This window comes from Haliaeetus leucocephalus, unplaced genomic scaffold (assembly GCF_000737465.1).
Source record: "Haliaeetus leucocephalus isolate CR32 unplaced genomic scaffold, Haliaeetus_leucocephalus-4.0 Scaffold339, whole genome shotgun sequence".
Classification (NCBI taxonomy): Eukaryota; Metazoa; Chordata; class Aves; order Accipitriformes; family Accipitridae; genus Haliaeetus; species Haliaeetus leucocephalus.
In genome coordinates, this window is record NW_010972775.1 from 4,380,436 (window position 1) to 4,398,200 (window position 17,765).

General features: G+C 37.2%; 1 protein-coding gene across 3 annotated transcripts in view; it reads right to left on the reverse strand.

The window, feature by feature from the left end:
* Positions 1-3,823: 3,823 nt before the first annotated feature.
* RAB8B (RAB8B, member RAS oncogene family) overlaps positions 3,824-17,765 on the reverse strand; it is a 28,537-nt gene continuing 14,595 nt past the window's right edge. The window contains exons 2-10 of one of the 3 annotated variants that reach the window (XM_010571696.1): positions 15,389-15,449; positions 14,140-14,200; positions 12,703-12,780; positions 11,598-11,687; positions 10,735-10,800; positions 8,490-8,540; positions 7,964-7,988; positions 5,482-5,554; positions 3,824-5,007 (exon numbers count right to left, since the gene is read on the reverse strand). In XM_010571696.1, coding sequence (XP_010569998.1) covers positions 5,505-5,554; positions 7,964-7,988; positions 8,490-8,540; positions 10,735-10,800; positions 11,598-11,687; positions 12,703-12,780; positions 14,140-14,200; positions 15,389-15,449 — 482 coding nt within the window. In that variant the 3' untranslated portion in view covers positions 3,824-5,007; positions 5,482-5,504. Of the gene's footprint in view, positions 7,989-8,489; positions 8,541-10,734; positions 10,801-11,597; positions 11,688-12,702; positions 12,781-14,139; positions 14,201-15,388; positions 15,450-17,765 lie in introns of all 3 variants that reach the window. The other 2 variants (XM_010571694.1, XM_010571693.1) reach the window with 2 other exon arrangements.

A 17,765-nucleotide genomic window follows, 5' to 3' on the forward strand; every position in this document is an offset into this window, starting at 1 on the left:
GCCGCTTCCCGCCGGCCGTGCCGGTATCCTCATAGCCCAGGAGGTTTCCCTACCGCCGGGTGTGCGGCTGCCCGCCGGGACGAACCTGCCGCCGCGGCCTCGGCCGCCCGCGGGCTGTGAGGAGGACGTGGAGGGCCTGAGGCTGGACGGGCCGCGCCGCGCCGCTCCCCTCAGGCGGCGCTGGGCGGGAAGCGGGGTCGCGCCGTACCGACTCCGGTTTTAGAACGGCTTCGGTTCTACCTTCCGCTTCGCTGTTTTTTTCCTCTCCTCTCCCTTGAAACAGATAAAATACCTGCAGAGTGATGGAGCAGCGCGTGCTAGTTATTTAACAGTTAATTAGTTGAATACTACTTTTAAAGGATTGCCCATCCCCACACTTGGCACGGGGAGTTGCGTAGCCATGGCTGAGGTTCAAGCACAGTGCTGTTCTGGAAAATTACTTACAAACGGTATTTAAGACACAGGTGGTAGCCTTTTCCCTGTAGTTTATTGGTTCAGAGCATAAATGCGTGTTTTACAAAGTCATTGCATTTCAGGTGAGGATGTTCAGAAGCAGTATTTGGCAGCATTAGACATTAATCTCATGGACAGAACTTGCTCAGGCTTCTTGGAAAAATTCATTCCTTCATCTAGAATACATACCAGAGCTAGTTAGTTGCTATCTTACCTGGAAGAAAAAAAAAAGTAAAGTAACACTAAGGATTTGCAAACAGCCTTTAAAGTAAACATTTAACTTTTCCTTAAAAAAAAAAAAAAGTAGTATTGACACAATAAGTTGCACTTCACGTGTAGAATTGGGTATGTAAAGTCTGCACTTTACCGATGAGCACACTGCCAGCAGTCCAACAAAATTACTTAAGTGGGTGAAATAGTGCCAAAATCCAAAGACAAGTATGCTCACAATAGCATCATCTCTTTATGCTGTTCCGCAAGGGTATTAAACCAAGTCAGAAAGGTTAGTGGCCACAATGGTGACATTTCCCTGAGAAATCAAAAACCATTTTGAAACAAATCCATCAATCTGAGACACCACTGCCTAACAGAAGGCCTTGGGATACCAGGTGTAGCTGTGTATCATGGACACTCCTTTGAAAGGAGTGGTGGCAGAAGCAGAAAAAGTCACAACTGCAGTAAATAATCTCAATCATCTACTCAAGGAAGGTATTTAATAGGGCGAGATTCTCAACACTTAGTGATTGTTTACAGAATTTTTGTTCACTTTGAAGTCAGTACAATGCATACAAGAGTAGAGTTCAAGTTACACACACTTTCCACAATTCATTAAACATGTTAATTCCTCAGGTGAGGAAAATGCTTGGATCCTGCTCAAAACTTAACTTTATTTCACAAACTGAAGGAAGAATATGTACTGAGTATGTGCTCAGAGGAATTTGTAACATTTGTTCACACCAGAAGCTTAGTGCTGATGTGCTCTGCTGAAGACAGTAAAAGATTTCTGAAGCAACTACAAAACATCCTAGAGCACTAAAAATTCTCTTCAGCATGTTTTGCATTCCATTCCATGCCCTTTCTTTAAACCTCTAGACGGCATGAGTAACACTACGCAACCTAAAAGCTTCATTTATGTATCTCCTGAAGATTAGAACCTTTCTGAAGAAAAATTATTTTGAAATCTTACATTATATTGATGACTTTGGTATAGTACAAGAATTCTAAAGAGACGCTAGTCAACCAAGTTGGAAAAAGAATCATTTAGGAAAAAGGCAATTTACCAGATTATAAAAGCTGGACACATCCTACACGTGTACTCACAACTTACCTCTGGTCTACAACTGTGCACCATTTGTAAAGTAATTTATAGAATCATAGAATGGTTTGGGTTAGAAAGGACCTTAAAGGTCATCTAGTTCCAATGCCCCTGCCGTGGGCAGGGACACCTTTCACTAGACCAGGCTGCTCAAGCCCCATCCAACCTGGCCTTGAACACTTCCAGGGATGGGGCATCCACAACCTCTCTGGGCAACCTGTTCCAGTGCCTCACCACCCTCACAGTGAAGAGCTCCTTCCTTACATCCACTCTAAGTCTACCCTCTTTAAAGCCATTACCCCTTGTCCTATCACTACAAGCCCTTGTAAAAAGTCCCTCTCTGGTTTTCTTGTAGGCCCTCTTTAGGTACTGGAAGGCTGCTGTAAGGTCTCCCTGGAGCCTTCTCTTCTCCAGGCTGAACAACCCCAGCCCCCTCAGCCTCTCTTCACAGGAGAGGTGCTCCAGCCCTCCTCTGGACTTGCTCCAACAGGTCCATGTCCTTCTTATGTTGGTGGCCCCACAGCTGAATGCAGTACTGCAGGTGGGGTTTCAGGAGAGCAGAGGGGCAGAATCAACTCCCTCACCCTGCTAGCCACACTTTTGACGCAGCCCAGAATGCGGCTGGCTTTCTGGGCTGCAAGTGCACAGTGCTGGCTCACATTCAGGTTTTCATCCACTAATACTCCCAAGTCCTTCTCTTCCAGGCTGCTCTCAATCCAGTTGTCACCCAGCCTGTATTTGTGCTTGGGGTTGCCCTGACCCATGTGTAGGACCTTGCAGTTGGCCTTGTTGAACTTCAGGAGGTTCACACAGGCCCACCTCTCAAGCCTGTAAAGGTCCCTCTGGATGGCATCCCTTCCTTGCTAGTCTGCAACCAAAAAAAGATCCAGGAACTGTAATAAATCACCATTTTTAAGCCATGTATGCCTGGTATTTCCTTTTAACAAACAGAGAATGCAAATGTATTTAAAATGTTATTGGGATGCAGATGCATGCCACTAACTCCTGTGAGAACTGAAGGACTTGCAGAAGTGATTTTAGGATTGCTGAGCATCTAGAACCAGTTCAGATCAAGGGCATCTGCAAAATAATGTTTAAACAGCTGGACCTAAAGCAGCAAACTTGTCTGGCAGAAGCAGTCTGAAAAAACAAAACCACACAACAAAACAAAACCAACAAATAATAAGGTGTAACAAGAATGTAACTCTAGCTTTCCGTTGCTTAAGGTAGAGAGACAATGCATTCTTTCAGCTAAATACAGTTTATTAGATGAACATGTAAAAAGCACAGATTTTAGAAGCTACCTGTCATCCATGTATTTCCCATTTATTCCTTAGGGTGCCCACTTGGGTGTCTTAACTATTAATCTGCTTTTGTCTTGGGTAGACAAAACCATTCTTTCCTTAGGTTTCCTAATTTTCATACCAGTTGTGAGTTATTGCCAAACCACAATAATTTGAAAGTCAAGAGCTATTGCTAATATAATATAATAGCCAACAAATATTTCTGTCAAATCCCTCAACATTCAGTGTTGAAGGAAGCTGGACAAACAGTATTTGCTATATTAATTAGTGATATTTGTGCCTCAGGTTACTTAAGAGCCTTACCTTTCACATAATGCTGATTTAAAACAGCAACAGCAACAACAAAGAAATATTAACAGCTTAAGTAAGTAGATAATTCTAAATCAAATTGGAGATTGTGTCTCATGTTATCTTTACTGGCATTGCTCAGAAGTTACTTTGGAAGAGTATTTCATGACACTAAATGTCTGGAAAATGGTTCCTTATGAAGCTGAAGGTCATTGAAATAATATACTTAAATTTAAGCAATAACTACAGGAATAGAGGAATTGCAGGAGAAATCTAAAGAACAGTCAAGTTTAGGAACAAGCAAAGCCATACAAAAACCCTTGTGGTTTGCCACTGAAGTTCAGCAAAGCTTTACAGGTGCAACTCAGCTGGGCACCCTTCCACAAGAGATGTACTGAAAATAGAGTGGAAATGCCAACTGTATAAAAACTACATGGAATATTTCATACAAAATACTCCAATACTTTTCATTATGTAACTTTTATTTGAGACACACATTGTTGTAAAAAAGTTCACACGGAATAATAAAACCATTGAGTGTGAAGGGTCTTTTTAGGGGTTGGGTTTGGTTTTTTGTCTATACACATCAATACAGAATTAATGATTAGGTTTACAAGTTAACCACATGACAAGTTCACTTTTCTCTGCAGGAGCTTTTCACATTACACCTTTATACCAGAGGTAAAATGTGCTTAAACACACACAGTAGAACAATCCTATTTCAAAATTAAGCATTTTCTCAAGGACTATACTTCTTATTCTGAATTTAGTAGCTACAAAGCATTAAAATAACTGAAGTTTTATTTGCAAAAATGTTTGTAAGGCCATAGGAATGCACTAAAATACTTAAATTCACCAGAAACAAGAAAAATCAATTGAAATCCTGCTTTTGTGGAGGAAAGAAATACAAGTTTTATTTATAAGAATGAGAATGGCATAAGCAGTTCAGTGAATGGAGGAGAAAAAAGACCTATTATCACCTACAGACCAATCCTTAAGAAGTTTAACATTGCAAAATTTCAGTTACATTAATAGATAACCAAACAGATGCATTTTCACAAATAACACATTTATGCATTTTAAATATTATTCATGTACTTTCAAATCATTATCCATTCACAATATCTTAATGTGATATGTATATTCAAGACTCCTTTATTCACTTGTGAAAATGATCCACTTAATTCACTTGACTTCAGCAGACTAGTATGGGAAAGGTACTTACAATAGGAAACACTTTCTGTAAAAAGAACTACAGGTCTGAAAAGTCAATTAGCATTTTTGAGACTGTCCCCCAAATAGAGAAGTGAGCTGCGTTAAGTTTCATGAGTGGTTTAAGCTTTAGCAATAATAGAACTTCCAGACAGTAAGTAAATCAAATATTCTATATACAGTCAACAAAAACTTCTTGTGCATGTTTTGCTGAGCACAGACTGAAAGCTAAAATTGCAAAGCACTGAGACCAGTTGGGGTTTTTTTTGTTTTGTTTTGTTTTTAAACCATTTAGAAAAATATTGGTCAAGATATAGTGCACAGACATGGGGCTGAGGGAAAGATTTCATAAAACTCCATAGCATAAGCAGCATTTTTGTTGTATCGAAATCCACCAAAAAATGTCTGCTTTTCCTGAAAGGTTAATGGCAATTTCTGGAATAAAACAGAAATACATTTGCTGCTTAATGAATAATTATATGACTTTCATTCTAATGGACATTAGAATACTAACTAGTTGACTGAGGTATAGTTAAGAGTCCTTCACAATTTAGATTATATAGTCTTGAGCAAAGTAGCAACAGAGACTGCACAAAACAATCATAGTGATATTAGAAAAGCCTGTAGTACCCAGCATCTGATGCACAGGCAGAACATACCATTTATCATCACCTGCTTGTCTAAAGGAAAATATAGCTAAAAAACTTTGCAGTAAAACATACAGCTGATTTGCACGCTAAGATACAGCACATTTTTCAATGTCTGACAAGGCAGACTGTACACAGAAAAAGGTCTATACTGACCAAAAGTTAGCACACCGATAAAGTGCAGCCACTAGCCATTTAATACTGCTGGAGAAGAGGGGTGGAGGCAAAACAACAAAGAAAGAGAGCGAAATCTGCATTTTACCTTATCCATAAGACCACATGAAATTAGAATTCTTCAGTTTCAGCAGGGGACAACAAAATTGCATTAAATTCTTCTACAAATAGAAAAAGATGAACTTTACATGAACATTAAGCAAAGTGAAATATTACTGCATTATTTTATCATGCATAAAGTGAATTTCCTATGGTCTTACCTCACATTTATGTACAGTTTAGCACAGCTAAATGTAAGAAAATAGCAAGGTTTTTTTTTCTCCCCCCCCATACAGAGCAGATACCCCAATTCGCTGCTGCTTCAAGAAGCACTTCATAGACCCTACTACTTACAGGCTCTTTCAAAGGGAAGTTCATGGAGACTAATATTGAATGAACATTTAACCACACAGCAAAGACAGGAAAAACAATACAAAGCATTCTGTAAACGGTGCCAAACACAGAACATGTCAGTTTTGGTTTCCAGACAACCCCTGAGATAAAAATCAAAGTATTACGACACCAAATAAGTCAGAGGTAAATTACTAAAAATAAACAACATTCATAATTGGTGTCACAACACTTTCTGTATAGAAGCACTTTTTTAAACCATACAGAAAACATAACTGCTTCAGCCTGTCCGAGAAAAACATCAAGGGTAGACAACAGAGCAGTTAGGGTTGCTTTGTATTTTCACTAAACCTTGTTGCCATGAAGATTTTTCTGTTTTAGTGCAGCAACAGCAGTTTATGAGATTCACCATCTAGTTACAATAACTATTTCTACTAAACTACATGTGGGGACAGGTTGATAACCACTTAAAACTTTATGGAACCAGCTACTAATGTTAAACCTTTTAAAATCTAATGCTATTGGCCCCCCGTTCACTTTCAAAATATTTACAACAGACCCAGAGATGACAAATTCAGTACCTGACATCACAAAATGAAGCAGTTATCTGTGGTAACAACCAACTCACTGTTTACAACTCTAGACAATGTAGTGAGGCAAAAGCAAGCACATCAGACATTAACTTTGACAATGACAGAATGCACCTATCCCCTAATAACAAACATGCTGGACACAAACTTGTAGTTAAAGCTTACAATGGTCCAAGTTTGGCACATCAACAGAACTAAAGCACCTGTTTTAATTGTTCATCGAGGAAATTTTTCAGAAGACAATAAAAAAGTAGTAGAACAAAGACTAGGTTATACAATGCTCAGTTGAGTAAAAAAAGGCAACTATGTTTCAACTCTGCTTCTAACAGTCTAGGTCACTGTACCAGTTTTTGATGAAAAAATAACTTAACTGCTTGAGCAGACCAAAGAGGGCTTCACACATTCAGCATTAACTCCATAACTAATAGTACATTACAGCCCTAATGTGACCGCTTCCTTAGTGCCAGAACTTGATAAATTTCAGCAACTGCACAGGAAGCTAGTTTTTGGACACCACTGTTGTCAGGGTCAATGCTTACAGACATTAACGAACTATCCTTAGAATTACAGTAGAAATGGAAGTCACCTTTAGAAGCAGTCATTTCTGAACAAATGAATCCACAAAGAGGTTACTCAAAAGTCATGCATTCAGCTTCCACAAGCCACTTAAGTGATAGTGATGAGGCCAATTTGTGACGATTTCAACTCCAGAGTGTACTTCATCAGAAACAAAAAAAGGTGCAGACAGTTTGAGCTAACAAAGGGAAGTTAAGTGAGGAAAGACACTGTGTTTATTCAAATAACTGAAAGGTGCATCTGTGAATCAGACAGTGACTGGCAATGCAGAACACAACTTTGCGAAGTCTGGTAAAGAAAGAAAAGCAACACACTACATTCAGAATAGAAGCCACAGCTTCTGCATGAACAGATTTGTGCATCTAAGAGAAAAAACCCATACAAATTGTTAAATGCCAATGGTTACAGTAATTCTCATCACTAGTGTGTCAACATCCATACTGCAGTCATGGCCACAAGTATACAGCATAGAAAATAATGGAAGTGAGACTTAATTTTTCCCCTGGCTCTTCTGCTTGAAAATAAATTTGTTTAAAAAGAAAAACCTGCACAAATCTGTTAAGAATCTTACTTACAAGTCAAACTGTGCAAATACAAATGTAAGATTGTGCTGTAACAGGCAGTAAGAGGCCAATATGGATGTGCAAAGTTAAAAGAAACATAGCAGCTTTTGCAACAGGCAATAAAACAGAAAGTAAAAAAGGAAAACAAGTTAACTCTTGCATTTGTGTCTCCACTTCATAGCTTCCATATCTGAGAAAGAAGAGCCTGACAGGTCAATAGGCTTAGTGAGCAAAATCCACTTGGTATTTTGTGTATCGCAGTCTACGTTCAATGGAGCTCTCAGCAGCAGCTTGGTGGTATTATTTCTGAGGCTTTGTGACCCTGTGCTTTCAAAGAAGCAGAAAAGGTTCTAAGTGTGCTGCAGTCTATCATTAGAAGTTCATCAAAGTAGCGTGCATCGAAAGAAGCTGCTCTTCTTAGATCGATTTTCTGTTATTTTTACTGGCCCACCTGCCCCTGACGAACTGTTGTCATTCTGAAAGAAAAAAGTATCAACATCATAAAATGCAGAAAAAATAAGTCTAGTTTTCCTAGTTTCCCTCCCTACTTCCCCCATCTTACAAAGCAATAACGAGAGCAGAGGTTTATTGCAACTTGAGCTCCTCAATTACCCAGACTCTGTTAATCACTCAATAAACTGCCTATTTTAAAAAAAAAAAACATTTATCCAACAATCCAGATCTGAAGTGTTAGCTGAAAGAGTGACTACATAATTTAATGTTTAATAAAACAAGGATCACACAGTTACATTTCAAAAGAACACATCAGTTTCAGGCTGCCCAATGTTAATGTTCATGCAAAATAATTAACAATTACACACTGATGTGTAATAAAGTGTGATAAAGCACTGTTTACTCAAATTTGATCTAGCATTCACTGTAATCCCCAGGAGTTTTTTGATAAGGCTACTACTCAGCCAATTATTATAGCAGTCATTTCAATGTATCTAGTTTGTATGCCAATTGGAAATACAAACCATTTTTCTGTTGAGCTTTGTCATAATGTCCCGTGCAAGTGTGAAAAATGCCTGGTGAGGAACAGAAATTAAAAAAAAAATAAAAAAAAAAAGAAAAAGAGAGTTAGTCACAAGACACATTAAAGACAAGATAGATTTGGAGTAACCAGACACATTAACAATACAGTATTTTGTAGGCCATTGCTAGCACTTCAAGTTGCAAGGCATTTTATGTACACTAGCTGTTAACTTAACTGCGCTAAGCATGCTTTATAAGAAAAAACTATTTCTTTTTAGTCTCCATCCCTCCAATCTTTGAAGCAAATGAACAGACTTTCCCATCACATACCTCTGGGGAAAAAAAAAAAAATCTACTGAAGAGAAGGCTGCATACACTAACACACACTAATACTTTTTTTTTTTCTTTTTTTTTTTGCCAAATTGTACTGTGCATCGCAACTAGAAACTCTCAGAGAGGTTTGAGGATGGCATGCCTGAGAAGTCACGTTAAGGTTAGCTTGCTTTCTGTCCTCCAAAAGTTTTGCTCCTGGACTATCTATAAAGTTATTTACGCTTCCAACATCCCTATTAAAAAAAAATAAAAATAATCACTCTGGCAAATCTCAGCATCTCAGACTTCAATGTATGAAGGAGCAAAGAAACTTCCGTAGCAGAATTCTGCAATTCTCCAGAAGCAGGGAAAAGTAAGACTTTTAGGCTATCTGGAGATATCAACAATCCAAAGACAGTTCCACAAAGCAAAAAAACCCTGTAAACACTTCCCCTCTCATTGTGTTTGGAATATATCTACAGACACTCATTTAATGCAAATAAAATCACAACAAATAAATTAATTCACTTCTGATCACAAGAATATCACAATTGTGTCATTTCTCACAAGTTAAGCATTTGGTGGAAAGACGACTAAGTCGTTACTTGCTGAATGCCTATACCAGCTGCATTTTTTAATGCTTTCTTCACTACTCATGTGACAATTTAAAAAAATATTCAGATAGCCAAGTCATGTGGAATAAGCACAAACTCATGTTGTACATTTAATGACCAACAGGAGTTAAAATGAAATTGCAGAGCATGTGATAAAAGAGCAAGTCAACCATCTGCAGGAACTAAAGAAGAAGAAAAGTACTTTTTATTAGACTATTGCTATCCACCATTGGTATTAGCTGCTAATGTTCACACTTCCATTGTCTGCTGTAAGAATCATAATGATACTGCAAAAATCACATCAAGCACTATTCCAGATGCAGCACAATGCAAATAAATCCATTCTAACTATATTGTATAACAATCATCCTGCAATCAGAAAAAAAAACATTTGGCTGGCTCGGCATCAGTCATGTTATTTTAAACTAGCAGCCTCTTTAGTATCTAGTTAATTTGTTAGCTGCATGATCTAAATTAAGTACATGTTTGGAAGACTTTTAAAAGGTATCCCATCCATATACATGGAAAGGCTTTTAGATGATTAGGTACAGGAACAACATTTAAGAACAAGTATGCCTTATCTGAATGAATGAATCTTAATGTAACTGCCTTTTGATATCATATTATTTTCTTGTCCACACTTCATAGAGTTAAGATCCTCTCTCCACCCTCCCTAAGATGACAAGAGTGATTCATGGTAAGATAGACTGGAGTTGAGCCACTCTTCCTTCTGATTCTATTTCCTTATGCTCTGATAAATAGGGATCTTGTGTTTTTAGCACAAAATTTATTTGCAGGAAAAGACTGCAAGTCTATAGATAGAGTATTATAAGCCCTTCTCCTCCTCTAACATCAGCTTACGACAGTCTATGCTGATGTTGTAGGTTAACATACAAATCTTTGGTCTCATCTCCATAGCACATATTTATTAGTCACCTGAAGGCTCCTTGACACAGTAGCATGTTATTCTGAAAGTAAATAATCTTGAATCTAATTTCCTGCACAAAGCATTGTTCTAAAATTACACCTATTCCCCTTCCAAAAGCACTTGCAATTTAAGTAGTGAGGCACAGAAGTCTAAAGCAACTGTTTGCTACAATAATAGTAAACCACTCTGTTAATACCCATTTAAAAAAACACAATTCCAGACATAACCAGAAAACAAGAAATGCTGGATTTTACAGTAGCTCTCTAAATATAACAAGATTGGTGACCCAGGAGCACAGCTGGTATTTCAGATCCCAGATCAGTTCAGAACATGAAACATGCCTCCACAGTAGTAGTTCAAGAAACACACTTAAGCGTAACGTGCATCTCTTACCTCTTCCACATTTATGCTGGATTTTGCACTTGTCTCCAAAAACTTGATTCCATAATCAATTGCTAACTGGAAGAGAGGTTAAAGTTTTTCAGTTTTTTTGAAGTTCCTTTGTGAAAGGAATGTTTCACCTAGATTCATAACAAATAGATGCTGTATGCTGCAGCAAGCTTTAAAAACAAAACCAAACAAGCTTCATTTCTGCTTTTCTCTTGCAAAAACATTAAAGTTACTGGACAATTAGACAAAATATTAGAACAAGCCATACCCTCATGTAAATTCAAAACCAACAGAGAGATTAATTGCTCATAAAAAGACTTATTTAGGACCTAAAAGAACATTAAGATAGAATCTTCATTGATATGGATTTATGGACCAGATAACTACGTACAATCATCCCATAAGTTGTGTTACTAGCAACTACACTACTGTAGCTGTGTACATGATAGATTATATAGCATTCTTACTTGCTTGTTTGTTCTGCAGAACAACTAATTACTTAAGCTTTAATAACAGTACTTACGACAAGAGCAAGTAACCACCATGGTGAATTGAGTAGAACATGATCAAATTATAAACATAGCTTTACATTAAAATTTAGAATACTTCACACTATAGCAAAGGTCAACATTCTTTACAGGATCTTCCCCTCAAGACAATAGTACCATCAAGTTTAGTCAAGCTTGAAGACAGTCAAGTGCCATTTAAACAAAAAATCCAACCTAGCATCCTATAATAAATAAAAGTTTCTGAAACAAGAGGTTTGAGGCCCATTATCTCTCATACGCCTAAAACATACCAAATATCCAGCAGCCAAAATCCTAAGAAAAGTAGGCTTCTGAACAAGGTAAGTCACCAAAGCTTACCTTCTCGCCTTTTTCTTTTGAGACTTGTCTTTTTTCATTCATATCACATTTGTTACCCAGGATCATTCTTTCTACATCTGAAGAGGCATGCTGAAAGAAGAAAAAGTAATCTCTCAGAAACAAAAAGTGCATATTTAAAAGAAATTTACATGTCAAACTCATCCACAAATGAACATTTTATTTTTAAAAAGTTATCTAATGTGAAGGCATTACTGAGAAAGAAACTAACTTTTGAAACAGGCAATTTAATATTTAAATATTAAAATAGGTTGGATAAAGACTCCTAGATTAAATTTGCCTCGGTATTACTACAGATCAAATACAGTACCATGAGCTCTGTACCAGGCTGCGCACATGCATTTGGTTATTCTGGAAATGTAACGGTACATACTTTACTTCCAAGTGGTGCATGGACATCTAGGGTATTTGGCTGAAGTATCATTATGCAATACATTTGCATTTTTTAAATAGATTATTAATAAAAGAATTTTTATGCAATAATCACTTCAGCGAGAGAACTTCAACAAGAAGCCCATGGATTTTATGTTTAAGGAAAAAAACCCAGTAAGATTCTGTTACCTAACTACAGCTTGGCTAAAATTAGGGTTTCTCCTCTAACTTCATAATGACCTATCCCTACTTGACAGCATGTCCCATTAAACGATTTACAGTAAGTTAGCAGGAAGGAAGCTTACCCAAGACCAAATGAAAAGGTCAAAAATCTCTAATCGGACAAAACACACAACACAGTAACAACTGAAGTTAGAGAGATCTGTCATCATCTCAGTGAAAGGTAGACACCCTAAGATCTTGCTCCTTCCCACTCCTTAGACACACCCAAAAGCAAAAAAGAACAATAAGTCATATAGTAAGAGCAGTTTTGAAATACTTTATGCTTACTTCTTAAACTTAAGTTTTCTACCTTCTATCCCTAGATGAACGAGATAATATTGTCCCCACTGATAATCACTGTTGCATTCACTGCACAGTCTAACTTGGCCATATATGTTGGCTACTATAATGAATTGAATAATTACTTGATTATTATTTGTCCCAGGGAAATCATAAGATGGAACGAGTAAGAAGTACTTTCCAAAGCACCTACCTCCTCTATGTTTCTTATCCAGTTTTTTATGTTGTCAAAAGACTTTTCATTTGTGATGTCATACACCAGCATAATTCCCTAAATAAAGTTAAGAAAATCTCGTTAGATGAGCTAGCACTATTGGTTGACTTTTGATGTATGCTCTTGATTTTTACTTCCAAGAAATTCAACATATGACTTATGCACCTATAATCCTTTCTCAAAGCATTATGCCATTGCTGAGAATTTACCCAAAATATTACTATTTAACATCTTTTGCCACTGTTAGAGGTCAAACGCACCACCTATGTGAAATTTTAAATTATTAGCCTATAGTCAGGAGAAGTTTAGAAATTCTACTACAACAGCAATCAGGACTCTATTGTTAAAGTCAAGTTGAGAAGCAGTAGCTTTAAGCAGTCAAAGATGACAAACCTGTGAGATCCAATCTGCTGGGGCCAGTAGATACTTACAGCAAAGCTGACACTAGGTGCTCTCCCAGAAGCTTTAGCTCTTTCAGACAGTTATGTACGTATACTAGCGTGGGCTCTCAACAATTAGCAAAGTATGGGAAACGACACAACAGCTGCATTAAGGACAGATTGCCAGGTTCACCTCCATTCCTTATTGCCTTTCCAATCATTCCTCGTAGGACAAAGAAAAGTCCTTGGCCATGGACTGGGAGGTGGGGAGAAGACCATGTCACTGCCAAAACCTTTTTAAGTACTAGAAAGCTCTAACACAGAGCCACAACCATTACTATTTCTCCTCATCTGTATTCCGTAACAGACCCACAGCCAGCCTACGAATGGAATAGATCTGTTCTTACAAAGCAATAAAAACATGTAGTAGCAGTATAGCTAGTAATCAGCAAGTTGAAATTAACAGCATCCCAACATAAAGTATCTCAAATCATAGCATTAAGAACCATTACAAGCAGCTGTACCACAAAGAGTGCAGGCTCTAAGTCAGTTATCTGACTTCAAGTCATTCTTAATGGAGGAAAAAGTAACAGTAGTTTTTGTAGGTGATTGTACTTCTAGCCCAGATTTTACAATCTCTACTGGCTGAAGGAAAAGCAATTCAGTGAAATACACTTTTAATATTAAAATAATTCATTATCTATTTTTCAAACATTTCAAATGTTTAAAGGGGTTGATTGCATTAAAAAAACTTGTCTGATTAAAGCTTGGCAACTTAGCTTCTTATTATAATCTGCAGAAATTAATTATATTAAAAAAAGACAATAAGGCTTGAAGTTTCATCACAAAACCAGGACCAGACAAAGTACAGAAAAACACAAAACAAGAAAACCCCAACCAAATCACAAATTTTATTCCCCACGTCTCAAGCCACAATTATCTAATACTCCAGTCAAAGACTTACATGATATAACCTTAAGAAGAGCAAACCAGTTACATTAGTTGTGCCTAATTTTTTTAAAGTGAGAGCACTTACCATGGCTCCTCTGTAGTAAGCTGTTGTGATTGTGCGGAATCTCTCCTGGCCTGCTGTATCCCTAAAATTCAGTGAAAACAAGTATTTGTTAGAGGTGATCTTTACACTGTTCTGTACTTAGATATGTCTTTTTAAATAGAGTAACAATGTATCGATACTCACTCATTAACAAAAAATACCATTTAGAAGCTGTTTGCACAAGTCCTTCAGCCCTCAAAATCTTCCTCACTCCCAAGCTAGCCTGCTGCTTACATCAGTGGTTATAGCAGCATCATAAATATGGCACAAAAGCATTTAAATTTTCATGCAAGCAATAAAACTCAGCACTACACAGCCTTCCCTAGAATAACTAAAAAAGGCAGCTCTGATGCATCTGAGTCCTGCATTAAACAAAAATTAACACACGCAGCAGTAAAATATTTTAGGATAGTGCATTTTCACGTACAGTTAGCTATTAAAATCAGCCACTATACCTTAGTGTGCTGATACTTTATCCTAGATGACTTCAAAGCAGTATCTGTCTGTGAGTGAACAAGAGGACCAAAGTGTTTGGCTACTAATCACATCTAGTGGGAGCTGAACTCCAAAGGCCTGACAAAAACCAGCTTTTTGACTTACATTACAGACAGAAAATTTTTACCAACCACTTCTGGCACTTCACTTCCTTAGCCACGAGAATTCTGGCTCACATGCAAGTATCACAACTATCTTTTCGAGAACCTGAGAAATCAGCAAGAGCCCTCCTACATTCACCAGTAGCATTTAAAGAGTTTAGCATATGTAATAATGCTACACCAAAAATACTCATCTGCTGCTATCAGGAGACTCAGTCTCTACTAACCCACCATGCAAAGGAACGGGAGCATTATCACTCACCTGTGCCTCTGTGAGTACAACTAGGTATCAAAGTATCAGAGGAGATTACATTTTATTAGGTTGCATATTTTAGTTTACAGCTATGGAGTTAATACTTCTCTTCCACACAGAATAGCTAAAAGCGCATTTAAGAGGACAGCTTTTGATAAAATGGGAAGTTGCTGCAACGTTTGCATATGAACAGGCTATTTCCTGTGCTACTGAAGCAGAACCACTCCAAAAGCAAGCTAGAAGAAAGCATAAACCTTACACACAGTCAATGTATAAAAGGTGTGAAACTTCTGGTACACCCAGGCTCAAAAGCTATGAAGTATTCCTGCTCAAAGACTAATTCAATAGTCACTGAAAATTTAAATTACTTTGGAATACTTACCATATTTGTAGCTTGATTTTCTTTCCATCTAATTCTATTGTTCTGATCTTAAAGTCAATTCCTGCCAGAGAAAGACAGAGTCTAAGTTTTGCAATAAATGAAAAGGAAGCGTTCAGTTTCCTTTTGACAATTTGGTAAGAGCAAACTTAGGCAAAAGAATTATTCTGACGTTGTCATTTCTTCCAAACACTAGGAAGTGCTGAGGATGCACAAAGTTTTCGGCTGCATCCAACATATCAAGGATAAATTATTCTGCACAATAAAAATAGACCAAAAACTGAGGCTCACTACTAGAGTTAATCAAGATTATGAGAGAAACATTTAATCTCAAAATTCTTCCATTTTACACTGATAAGGTCACTAGTATGAATGTACATTTTTCTCAACTTTTTGACTAGCACCTGCAGTTCAAGTCAATTCCCCAGAACCTCTGCTGGCTCCGAGGAAAAAATACATACTATCACCCCTTAGTTCCTTTTCAAAACTGGCATCTACTTCTGAAAACTGATGTTTAATGCAGTCTAATCAGACATCACAGTAAATGGTAAAGCGTCACAGGAGATAAAAGCTATACAGATAGTTACTGAAGGTGGCTGAAATAGATGACACATGGGACTTTTTTAAGAACACCAGTTTAGGAGTAACTTCGATTTTCTAGGAAGCTCCAAAAGGTATCAAGAAACACCTCTCTCCTTTCCCCTGCTTACACTTCCACATGGTACCCATCAGTTCTGAGACTGATTTTGAAGACAGATTTTAAGCTGGGAGGGTGTGGGGGGGAAGAATTAATTCAAAAGGGCTTAATAATGTCTTTTAAGGTTTAGAGGGATAAAATGGATCTATGAATCAAAGCCAAGATGTCAAAACAGACTAGCCTTTACCCTGGACTATTTTAACTTTTGCATCTCTAAACCTATGCTATAACATAGTTCAAATTGAGACTGTTCAAGTCCCAGTATGTGACTGCCAGATTTTTGAATCCCAGGACAGCCACTTCCATATATCCCCCAATTAATCTGTTTTGAAACTAATGGCCCATTTTTTCGGGCAGGTAAGTTATTTTATTTATTTAATTTCTTCTTTGTTCAGATTTAAGTGACACTTATCAAGAGTATCTTAATTGGGAAAATGCTGTTTCGAGCTTTAAGAATTCATCCATCACTTAAGGAGGAAGCTATGGGATTTTTAAAAATATACTACAGTAGTATTTGAATATGAAATACAGACATTCATTAACTATTTGACTTTCATTCTTCTCACATGCGATATTAATATTTTAATATACTGAAAATACCAAGTCTCAGCCAGCTGATCTTGATGTGCTATGGATATGTAGTTTAGCCCATTAGTTAGAATACAAATTATGAGCAGAAATATCACATCAGCACTTTTAACAGCATATGAAATTAATTGCATTAATTTAAAATGCTATGACTACTGCTACAATTGCCATTTCCCACTATTCACTAGTAAATTTACAGGCAAAAAAGACACTTTCATTAATTCACATTCTTCTAAAAATGACATAAGAATGATGCGTACTTTAAAAAAAATCCTTATTACATGTAACAGAAGCTTGGCGAGTGTTTCAATTTTACATTTGATAGGATTCTGTGTCTCCCTTATTGTAAAGGTTTTTCTCTTAAGTAGGTGCAACACCTGCTGAAATCACAGGTAATCATTTTCATGGCCAGAAAACAAAGTACCTTTGCTCTCAATAGATTTTCTTTTGGCCTCAAAGGTTATAAAGCACAAATACAGATTTTTCTGGAAAGGGTATTGTATCATGGACAATAGCAAATTAAATCTGTTTTAAAAGCTGCTTTGTGTCTAGGCCTGAAGTCTTAGAATTAAGTATAACAACAATCGGGAAAACTAGGTTGAGAGACTACTGTGGTTTAAAGATAATTCTGTATATACTGTCAACCACTGAAACTAAGACACATCAGCATAAACAGTGAAAGACTCCTGTAGGGACGGTTTTCTGAGAAAGCAAGCTTACACTGCAGTTAGATATCTATGTGCACCAATCCATGCCTTGCACGGACTGGTTTATTGTGGTGAGTCACTTCCCTCGCAGCACCAAGATGATTTATACCAACATTCCTTTGATCACTTCTAAAACTCAGGATCTGCACAAAAAGATCTTCTCAGAACATAAGATTTCTAGTAAGAACTTCACCTAAATTCTCAAATAAAGATGAACTTCAAAGCTAAAAGAATATAAAGGGGAAGTCCATGAATATTTCTGTTATGATACTAATAAGTTTAACCAATGCAGCTGCAACTTTTTAGAGGCTAAAATGAACTAGAAACTGCTGTTTCTTTTGTTCTTTCACTTCAGTAACAGGAAGTGGTGAGCTGCAAACATTTGTAG